Source organism: Andrena cerasifolii, chromosome 14, assembly GCF_050908995.1.
Source record: "Andrena cerasifolii isolate SP2316 chromosome 14, iyAndCera1_principal, whole genome shotgun sequence".
NCBI classification, from domain to species: Eukaryota; Metazoa; Arthropoda; class Insecta; order Hymenoptera; family Andrenidae; genus Andrena; species Andrena cerasifolii.
In genome coordinates, this window is record NC_135131.1 from 1536844 (window position 1) to 1548963 (window position 12120).

The window sequence follows — 12120 nt, forward strand, 5'->3', positions numbered from 1 at the left end:
TACCGTCGTGTTTCGTGGGGACAAGGTACTCCGAGCTTGGCGCGGATTTTTATAGTTTGCAGCGGTATCTCGTATCTTCGCTTGTTTGTTATTAATGAATGAAGTATATAATGTCCTCGTACCATTTAAAGACCAGTTTGTTTTGGAAGCTTCTCAAGCTGTTTGGCACTTGGTTGAAAGTATGATGTCACGGGGACCTGATGTAATCTATCTGATTCAAACAATAAAGAACCGCTTCAAACCGAATTCAGTAAGTCACACAGTTGAGAATGGATAGGATGATGATTTGGGTGCGGTTGGTGGCGTTAAATTTAGACGAAGACGTTGGAGCAAAGGAGCCGAATCTTAGATGAAAAGTTTACGAATGGTTTTTTCGAAATAAATTTCTTCCCTTTTTAAATTATTCATAAAGGCAATTGTGGAACTTTGAGAGCAAGCAGAGGATGTTTTGGTAATGGAACGTGCTATCGTTTTTGTTATTTCAAGCTTCTAATGGGTAATAAAATTGGACACTTGAAAATAAAGATTCTATCGTTTTGCGGTAAAAATAAATTTTTTAAAAATACATTACTAAATTTAATTAAATTTGTGTTTTTATAAAAGCGGTGCAATTTTCAATTACGTAGTTCGCGTACTGGTTTCTTACAAACATAAGGAAATCTTACACTGTTGATTAATTATTAAAACGTAATAATTTTACAGTTCAGTAAATTTTGCTTCCCACTATATAAATTTAATCATCCTAAACGCTTTTGTTATAGTTCGTGGAGCGAAAAAATATTTCAGAAATAATAAGAGAAATATTTTATATGTTACCTCAGTAATTTAATTAAATTTAAATTAATTTAAGCACCTTTGGTGCTGTGATTAGGTCTTAGGGCTCAGACTGTTTTGTTTGTTTTTATTTATTTTATTTCACTTTATTTTATTTTATCGTTTTACATTTTATTTTATGTGATTTTATGTTTTTGTTATATTTACTTTATCTTTGTACTAATTTGCTCTATACTTTGTATCTAAAGGGTTCTCCCGTTAATTTAATAATAATAATAATAATAATATAAAGTAGTCAAATTAAATGGAATATCACGAATTTTTTTCAATGATAAAACGTATTGTTTTGCTTTAAACATTTGAAAGGTTTCGTAACTACGAAGAGTAAATTGTCACATTATAGTCATAAATATTATTGTATTGTTACAATTAGGTAATATCAAAGAAATTTTTTTTTATCAACTTCTATAAAAAAATCTCTATTATCAAAACACCCTCTGCCCGTTCCGTATAAAGTTTCATAATATTTTGGTTTACCTGCTTAGGGATCTTCTCTCATCAAGATAGTCCTGGACTCGCAATAATTTACCAAGCTTACCCCCTTTATTTACAAATGCAGTTTCTAAATTAGTTTATTCCCGTTATTTTATTGTGGTGGTCTGTAAAGGATGTCTCAAAACGGAAGGGCACTATCCGTTGAACGAAGGAAATGTAACTTTTAGTGAACAAGTTTCTGTATACAGGTGCTTACGAATATTTTTCTTGAGAAGTTATTATACTGTCCAAAGTTATTTTGAAAATTCTAGGCGATTTGATAATAAGAAAAACATCTGCTGTGGAGGCTACTTAGTTGGATAAATTATTTCTTGCAAAATACTTTAACGACAACAACGACAATTAATTACAAAACTTATTATCAAGATCGCCTTGCGTTACACAAAAGAAGACATATTATTTTAAAAAACAGACTATCTAAGACATTTTGACAATTTTTGAGGCATGCACTTCATATTAAATATTTTCTTTAAATTTTGTCTCATTAAAAATTATATTTCCAATGGAAGCTCGATTTAGTAGTCACTTAGTTTGGGGACATTTTATGGCAGTCGAATTGTATCAGAATTATTCCACAAACTTCTTTCAAATTTCACCACGATAATGATCTGTATACGAACTCCTGCTTCTATAATACATTACTTTGTTGTGAGTTTTCTATTTAACGGCAGTGTCTTTAGTTGCCTGACATGTCTAATAGCAAGAGAGTGCATACATGTGAATTACTTGTAACATAACTCAAAATCGAAGGGAGCACTATGAAATCTTAACGTTCCAATCAAATCTCTGACCCATTTTACATACTTCAATAATACTACGCTAATCGTTTACAGTGGGTTGTTGATTCTTTTAGTACGGCAATAGTAGGAATATTAAACATAGCGAACTTGCAGGAAATGTAGTAGCGCTTCCCTCACAGCAGCCCTCTACAGAAAGGCAGACCAGTGATATTCTGATAAAGTAACGCGTGAAAGGATTCAATGGAAAAACTTAATAGCAGATTCTGAATTAGAGACGTGCGCAGGTCTGCCTTGCTCGAGATAGCCTAGATGTGCACGCAAAAAAAGTATTTAACCTCGTAGCTGTTTTAGTCTGCTTAATTTGCTAATATTAGCCGAAATGGAGTGCTCAAGCTTTCTTGATTTATGTTTTCTGCTTTACATCCAAGAATGTGACTTGATCCTTATTTTTCTTCCTGCATTTCTGTGTCACCTACATTTTCACACACGTACCTTCACTCGCGCTTGCGTCTTCTTTACCATTCCATTTTCTAACCTCGCCACATCTTTTACACTCAACGGGGCAGTCGTCTATTAACTCCTCATAACTCACATCTCTAGGAAGGTATATTTATGGAGAAATATAATATCGAAATGTGTTTTTCAAGTGTTTATAACTTAGGGTAATTGAACAAGTACGGAATACAGTTGTAGAAATAAAGTCAGTCCAAACAAAATGCAACTTTATATTTCAATATTGCAAATGACTCGTTTGTCTCTGATCATTGAGTATTGTGTAAAAATAAATAATTAATTTGAAAATAAATAATTTGACAATAGGGTAATACTTAAAACACAAAAACACAGTCTTATTATTTGTTGTATTATAACCTGAAAATATATTAAATCACCAGTTTTGAAAAATATACGAATTTCATTACACACACATCTAGTATAACGAGCAAGCTTAAAAAATATCGTATAAATAACAATCACTTTTTGTTTCGCGCATTGTGTGGTAAAGAGGCTCAAATTGGTTGTTTGCAATACTGAATCGAAAAAGTATTTTTCTTTGCAAAATCACATTTCCCTGATCTAGACATATCTGTGACCTCCCATCGCAACATTTGTAAATATCTCATACAAAAGATGTGAAAATAATTGTACTACTGTAGCTTCTACTTTCGGCAATCTTTTCTTGTTGTACCCGCTTAAAGATCTGTTCACGCATGAACCATTATATGTCAATATAAATATACATAATCGGGCAAACGACAATCATTACATATTAATACAATCACAACAGCGACACCAACGACGGAATTACAGAAACTTATTGTCTGACTTCAGTATATAAGTACTGCAAACTTGAAGTGTTGCAAAGAAAATTAAAGAAATCCATTTCTCTTCTATTTCACTTCTGTCGACAGTAGTAGCACCGCATTCCAGAGTCCTCTTTCTGTAAATGTTAAAGTACCAACCCCAGCATTGTTTCGCATCGAGCAAATTTGCACCACTGTTTCGGTAATCACAAGGGTTCCACGGTATTACAGCACAGCTTTATTAATGTTTTCGTTATTGAATGCGACTCGCCATCACGCCATCACCCCACCAAACAGCCATCACGAACCCACTTTCTAACCTAACAAGGGGAGGACACCGTGAGGTAGACACCGATTTTGACGAGCCTTGGCACGATGGATCTATGTCGAAAATAAGTAAATAGGTGTCCGAGCGTTTCTGCCAATGGGCGTTAATAATAGAGATATTTACATGGAAATTATTAAAAATTTCATAGTGGCCGTGGGGTTTTAGTGGGTAAAAATCCCACACTACCTTGGCGTCCGCGGGAGATTCCCTTCTGGAGGCGTTGGGGTGCCTTTTGAGAATGTCTCCACGTTAAAAAAAAATTTATAAATTTAAAAAAAAAATTTATAATTTTTTTTTTAAATTTATAAATTTTTTTTTAACGTGGAGACATCTTCAAAAGGCACCCCAACGCCTAATTATTATTTAAAAAAAAATTTATAAATTTTTTTTTTATTATTTTCTTAACTTGGGGAAATCTTCAAAAGGCACCCCGGCTCCTTCAGAGGGGAATCCCCCGGGGGCGCCAGGGTAGTATGGGATTTTTACCCATTAAAACGCCAACGGCCACTACGAAATTTTTAATAATTTCCATGTAAACATCTCTATTATTAAGGCCCATTGGCAGAAACGCTCGGACACCTATTTATTTATTTATTTTCGACATAGATCCATCGTGCCAAGGCTCGTCAAAATCGATGTCTACCACATGGTGTCCTCCCCTTGTAAGTCGTAGCGAAGGTCACTACGAGATTTTGCACATTTCCACGATCTAGTTCCGGCGGGCCAATGTCACTTTCACATCTCGTTGCGACAGCGAGTACGACACAGCGATCGGCACTATTCACGGGAACAAAGCACACGGGCACACGGAATAGAGGAGCGCAGATCGTTTACCTCCCTGAACCGCATTTCTCTCGCCCGTTCCTTGCCTTCCTCCCTTTTCGCTCTGCTGCGGCGTACATATAACCGAGGAGCTACCGGATGTGTATATATCTGGCGAAAAGCCCCCGCTGTAAATTGCAACCATACATAGATGACCCAGTTTGTTTTAAACGGTTCGTAGTGGCATAGTATTTTCCAGTTATGATTTCTATTTGCAGGCAATTTTTGCTAGTAGCATACCCGAGATAATAGAGCTCGTAGGCAGTAGGTCCAAGTACAGCGGCGAATACAAGCGGGAACACGGAAAGAGGTATTATTATAAAATTACATCCTTCAATCCTGTCTCTTTTGTCTATTAACTTTTTACTTTCAGTATGTATATGTATATACTTATATACTATGAGTATACTTACACGTGTAATGCATAAACCTATACTTGTTTATATAATCAGTGACACGCGTTTATACGAAACCGTATGATACATACATACACACACAGAGAGACAAGTTACACGTAAACGTACACTCGTATAGACACGTATGTACATATTCGTGCTCTTGGCGTAACCTGTGTTATCAGGTATTGAAGTACACCAGACGCGCACAGTCGGGAGCAGAAGACCTGCGTAGGTACTAGACCCGGGTGAGAACTGCGGGCGCCAAACTGTTAAGGTAAATTCCCACGGAAAATGTTCGTGTTGGTAGAAATGATCAGATCGGGCTCGCATTCCTCGGCTTCGGCTTCCCGTTTATTGTCGGCTCGCCAAATAGACTCGCTTAGTCACGCGCCGTGGGAATTCACCTTTACGCTGTTATATAACCACAGCTTGGGGCGGGGGAACTGTGATAGTGTGCGTGGTACGAGCCTGCGCGCGCACATAACGTTGCAGGTAACCCCAGCCTTTGCTGTGGTTAGCAACGTAAAGGTGCGATCCCACGGTGCGTGGCTCGGCGAGTACGGCCTGACACTTGCTGATCCAAAAATGATCAGTTCGGGCTTGCCGCGTCGGCGCAACGCGCGCGGTTTGCCGACTCCCGCTTGCTAAACAGATTTAACGAGCGTGGAAGGCTCGCCGTGCCACGCGCCGTGGGAGCGCACCTTAACAATTCCGCGCTCGGTTCTGAGCCGGGTTCCAAAACCTGAGGAGGCCTTCTGCTCCGGGTTGTGCACGTCTGAAGTACAACAATATAAAATGTCAGTATAGGATTACAGTGAAATGTTGACAATTAACGTTGTTGTTAGTGATTTAATACGTCACCGTAACAAGGGATAGAGTACTGCAGTATAAGATGTTAGTTTAGTTATTAATGAAACATAATTATATGGAGTGGACTATAATAACTATTCACAAAGCAGCAATGGCTATTAATACGATACTATAATCGGAGAAAAATGTTACAGATTATTGTAAGAAATTTCTCTTACAATTTTATTATTAGTTGTTTAATACAGTAAAACCTATAACGGAGAAACGGTAATTATTTTCGTTTCTGAATGAGTAGAACAGTTACAATGGTGACGGTGAAAGATCCAGTACAATTACGCGATTAGTTACATGGATTAATGGTAAAAATGAAGTCTAGAAGGTTGCAATAAAATTGACTAAAGTTGAAAGTGTTTGAGGGAAATAAACAAAGAAGCTATGATTCACTTATAGTGTTTTGAAAATTATCGATGATATCATAAGTATTCGTTTCAATAAATACGTAGAACGTTCTAATAAAATATACAGGGAATTTCGTTATAATTATATTTTCAAAATTATTTGTTGTTTGTATCAATTTTACTATTAGACATTTAGATTTATATCTCACTTCTATACAAGTAAGGGCCTGCAATTTTTTGTTTGGTAGTCTAAAATTAAGTAGTTCACTTTATAAATATATACCTAATATAGAATGATACTCAATCTTTCTGAGATCACAGATTCATTGGCTATATAAAGGGGACTTCAGAACAATATGTACCTATTTATTTCACTCTATAACAAAATTTGTAGTAAAAAATAAAAAAGCTTTCAATAAACATGGATCTGTAAACTAATTGCTTTGGAGATATTCAAATTTCTAATGAAAAGTTTTTTCATCAAATTTTATGATAGCCCACAGCACTGTTTGCACATGTACAGTGCATATCAAATTATTTGCAGCCCCAGTTCGTGGTAAAAATATGAATATTAAAATTACAATTATTGAGCAATAACCGAAATGAAATTAGTGCCCTATTTTGATTTTCCTTCAGTCTTTTCGACATTAAATTTTCATTCACTTGAATATCAAATATATTTCTCAAATGTAGGTTAAATAATATCTCCGAGTGATATTATTATTTTAATATTTTCATTCAATATTGTCTGATGTGGAGACATCTTTGCTAAGTCATATTGTAAAATCGTTGCTTTTTGTACACGTATATAAGCAATAAAGTGAAGTGAACAAAATACATTATTTATTTTAAAAAAGTGAATGTACTAAAATTATGTCGGTCACAAAACATCTTATGGTAACATGAATCTGAAACATTTATTTCAATAATTAATATCCTTCAAGCTAATCAGCAGACAAAATGACAATAAGATATTACATTTATATTTATTATTATTTACATTAAAATCACACTTAAATTTATCGTAGTTGTTAATTAGACAAATTCATGTTTAAATGAAAACTTACTATTACAAAATATAATTGACGTTAAAAATGACGGTTCAATATTTTTCGAAGTGATCTCTGAGTTTATAATTGAGGCATTGAGAGTAAAAACGAACTAACCCACATTTTTGCGGAATTGAGTTACTAGCAATACTGTATTCCAATAGGCTGACTAATCATATAAAATAGGAAAAATTCTTTTTTTTTCCAATGTTGAGTAGTTCATTTTTGCTCTCATTCTCTCAATTCTAGTATACAGGTTACGCTGTGGTTCATAGCCCAATGTTAGGCATGCCCAGCTAGAGCAGCCATGCTGTCTCCCTGAGCCGCGCGGGAGGGGAGCTCAAAGCCAATGAAACTGCGAGCACGCAAGTGATGGGGAAAACTGTAATAGTATCCTAAATAACTAGAACTCTTGGGGCCCCAGTGTTCGCTGCCCGAGTAGTTTGCTACATGCCCCACTTTTTTAGTTACATTAACTTTCTTACTGGAATCGTTTATAAAACTGTACCATTTTTTCCACTGTACTCTTTTTCTCACTCCGTAGAATTTTTTATTTAAATCTTTTTATTAATACTTTGTTTAATTTTTTCATTTTGTTCTGTTCAAAAGTATGTTCACATATATTGTTGAAAGTAATGGAACATCCAAATATTTTTGTTTATAGATAAATAAAATCAAGGCTACGAAATTACAGAACGTGTAAAGAAATAATTTATATTTTTCCTGTCGTCGGCAAAAAGGTCGCATGACGGTACTGAATGCAAATTGGAGTGCAAGGTGGAGGTACGGAGTTATGAATGCCTACTTCTTGGGCGTTTCCTTGATTTATCTTGTTTTCCAATTCCTGGAATGTGGAACACTGGGGCCCCAAGAGTCCCAGTTATTTACGCCTATAGGTACGAGCCTACGCGCGCACTACATTTTTCCCCACCCGCTGCATGCCTGTGGTATCATTGGCTTCAAGCTCCCCTCCTGTGCGGTTCTGGGAGCCAGCATGCCTGCCCTACTTGCAAATATCGATTTTAGCACTATCGTTTTGGAAAATTAGGAGACTACATGTCGAGCAACCTCTGGCGGTCAAAGGTGCGAATACTTTCTGGTAATAGTCCAACTAGCCATCTCAAATTAGGGCTGATATTCTGTGGCCATGTCGCAAATCCTAGCCTTTAACAGCTGCCAATATCATTATTTTCTAGATTGTTGTTCCATTTGCTGAAATAGCTTGAAAATCAATAGCAACCTATGTTATACAACATCTTTATAAATAAACTATGCCTCGTAAACGAATGTACTTAATAGTTTTCAGTTGTTTCTGTTACCAAAACACGATTATTTCTCGTGCTAGAAGAAATCGAAAGGCATTTTACCATTTTGTACTCTGAAGTTTCAATTTCGAGATAAAACAGCTGTAGTTTTGCAGTCTGACTTCCGGCGCGCAATATTTGAATGTCTGACGCCGCAAACACGCATTCAAACGAGAAGAATACAGATCAATGCCCTTGCAGTATCGAGGTTTCAGTGTACATTTTCAATGTCCTCATCAGGGTTACATATCCAAAAAACGTAGGCTCCTTTTTTTACTCTTGTGGTTTCAAACATATTATTTATATGATCCTATAAAATTACTTGGGTAAATATTCAGAAATCAACGACAGAAAAAAATTATTACTGTTCCTTGGACTACTGTTAATTTAATTTTGCAACGTTTAGGAAATATAAATATACCGTGTGCAGTCATTAGAATTCACTAACATGCCCATTAGAGTATGTCTTCCTATGTGGCATTATATAAATCAAGATCCAGAGTTTATTGTGGCTGAAAATGGGAATTGAAATTTTTTAGAAATAACTGTTAAAAAGTATTATGTAAAGATTTTTTCTGTAACAGTTGTATAAAAAATGTTATTATTGTTATGGGAGAAAGAATTCTTGTATTGACTCCATTTATTCCATTTGGTACTTATTATACAGAGAGTAAAACTGTTACAATTCTTAAAATTCAGTAATATAATTTATAATAATGACAAGTTAGTTAAAACCAGAACGTCAAAATATATATTGCCTTTTGTGAGACCATTGTACCACCAATCAAGACAATTGTTATCTATAATCATTATGTAATGACATTTTCTCAAACACTTAGGAAGAATTGAAAAATTATTTTTAACCAAATAGGAGTGCTGCTTAGATATGTTGATTTCTGTTCTTATTGAAGTGTAAATTCATTTTTTTGTTCAGAGCTCCAAATTCGTTAATCGCGCATATATGCCATTGTCAAATTATATAAGAATTGTTTCTCTTCAAAATTTTTTCAATTTCTTATAACTGTTTTAGAAATATTCTTTAATATTCTATATATTTAACCAGTATCAAAACCAACATTGCAACAGTGGTCAAAATCGATATCTTAATTAACTTTTGATGTTTTGTAGCTATTATTCAATAAAAATAAATTTTATTTGTTAAAGTATAAATTAAAAATGTTTCGGAAACTGTACGAATTTTATATGGGTGTATGATAAATTTGTTGGAAACTGTAGGTAATAATAAAAAGGAGTACGTGATTGTGCATTTAAACTCCATGAAAAGTATTAAAACCTTTGTTGTTAATTAATGTTTATATTATTTGACAATTTAACAGCACTCTCTAGAAATTGTACCTGAATACTTTTACTGCTTATACCTTGAAAACGAAGCTTCAGATTGCAAAAGAATAACTTCAGAGTATGTATGCGTACATAGCAAAATTAATTTCTCAAAATGACAGTGACGATGTTGAGAAGTATTCCCTGTCATTCGATACGATTTATTTATCTACAGTTGTAAAAATGTATACAACGAATTATTTAAAAAATATTTAAAAATATTTAATAGAAAATTACAGACAACATTTCGTTTTGACAAATTTTTCTGTTAAAAAAATTATTATATATATCATTGCAGTAGCACAACATTAGTAACACATGTTAACGATCAGAAATTTAAAGTTAGCCACCTTTTTGTGTATAGACTGTATCTTGTGTAACAATATTTCCACTAAAAAAAGCCAAGAAGCAACATTACATTCAGTAAAATATGAAAAATAGTTGTTCCTTTCTGCTACTTTCGAATATGTGCTAAATCTGCATTTATACGAGATTTCTATGTAGTAATACAGTTGCTATATTTCTTAAGGGAACTACATATTTTTTTACCTATTTATGGCAGTAGTCTAACATCTATCTGAAGACTATTTAATCAATATCATGCAATGTTGTCGAAGATATATTCTAAGACACTTCACAGATCATCTAATAAGTCATTTAAAATAATTGTATTGTATTCGATAGTACGAATAATGTCTGAGAGCCAGTTTATTTAATTGAAAGTTAGACAAAGTACCCTGCAATAACGAAACGAAGTTATAACGTCAGAATCGCAGTTGCCTGGATCTTTCATCGTACATGTCCGATAGCCATAGTACACGCAGAAACGCTGCATCAAGTGAAAGAGGTCGCGCATAAGTCAGGCTAACGAGAGAAGCACCAGAGTCTTACTTACAACCATGTAGTTCTTCCTATGCATGTCCTTTGTACGATCGATGAGACTTGTTCGTTCTGGAATAATTCTGTTCGTCGGGAACATTACTCAAGCACGAAGGATTGGGCGTCTTTTATCGCACTTGTGTCTCGTTGAATATATTACAAGAGTTTAATGGTTCACGATTACGTTAGTGCCGCTGAAAGAAATTGGGGGAAGCTTGGGTACGGAATCAGCTCCAAAGGCAAAGGAATAATCGATTAAAATTACCAGCATTTCATCCTTTCGCTACTTCGCATATTTTCTCCAAATTCTTCAGTGTCCACTTAAGTACAACAAGAGCACACATTTCGCAAAGATTGCACGGTCTGCCACTTTAGTCTGCTACCTCTAACGGATGATCACTCACACGATACAGAACACCGCTTCCATTCAGTACCGTTGAGAACATATTGTCGACTTCACTCGAGACACGTAACACCAAGCTGTATGAAAACACTTCGTCGACACACTCGTATGGTACGATCCTTCTTCCACGAAATGGTCAGCATTAACAAGAAATCGAGTTTCGTACAGCTTGTTCATCGCAAGCTTAGCGGCTTCGGTACTCGACGGCACATCACTCGAGACTTGTGCACATCATCACACGCGATCAAAGTACAAGTAACACGCGACATATTAGGCCGCGCCCAGATCTGAACCGAACGGCGAACCGAACGCCACTTGAAACCCCCTAATGCCGCGTTCCTACCTGTGGAACGTATATTTCTAGCGATTTTCGCCAGTTTAGACAGAGTCTCGTGGCTCGCGACAGCTAAAGATTGAAGACCAAAGGTTTGCCTGCCATATGACACCCAGGAAGGGACCTCGGCACCCTCGACCAAAGGAAAGTCAGGCTCGCCGAGATGTTCAGGCTGTTCCCAGGCGATGCCAGTAAAGTCCCTACCCATCAAAGGAACGGCTCACCCACATAGGGTAAACAACTGTAGTGGTGCATCCCTGTCCCTCGCACCACCATGACATGTTGTCGACCTTGCCATTGGGGGTGTCAAGTAGTTTGAAGAAGCAAGACAAGTTGGTGATAAACGAAGAGTGTCCCACAGACCTCCCCAAGCGTACCTGCGCCTAGGGTTCGAAATGTCTATGGGACTCTCAGAATAGTTTCACCGTTTGCACAAGCACCATGTCCGCAGATCAAGCAGCCGCTGCGTATATCTGCATGTATAACATTTATAGAAAAAAACAGACCGCAACAGACCTTAAGCACTACTCTAAACAGTCTCTGTCCTTCAATCCTTAGCTGTCGCGAGCCACGGGACTCTGTCTAAATTGACGAAAATCGCTGGAAATATACGTTCCGCATCAGGGAGTCTCAAGTGGCGTTCGGATCAGATCTGGACGCGGCCTTACAGCGTACGTTTTTAGT

At 36.1% G+C, this 12120-nt stretch overlaps 2 protein-coding genes across 51 annotated transcripts in view; one reads left to right on the forward strand and one right to left on the reverse strand.

Moving 5' to 3' along the window:
• The window catches only part of Slo (calcium-activated potassium channel slo), a 228869-nt gene that overhangs the window by 112232 nt on the left and 104517 nt on the right, over nt 1-12120 (forward strand). For 16 of the 50 annotated variants that reach the window (XM_076826209.1, XM_076826249.1, XM_076826207.1 and 13 more), the window contains exon 6: nt 4739-4830. The exons of the other annotated variants lie outside the window; for them this stretch is intronic. In XM_076826209.1, coding sequence (XP_076682324.1) covers nt 4739-4830 — 92 coding nt within the window. The remainder of the gene's footprint in view (nt 1-4738; nt 4831-12120) is intronic. 50 annotated transcript variants of the gene reach the window in all.
• LOC143376209 (uncharacterized) overlaps nt 1-12120 on the reverse strand; it is a 1054554-nt gene that overhangs the window by 106607 nt on the left and 935827 nt on the right. The window lies entirely within an intron of this gene.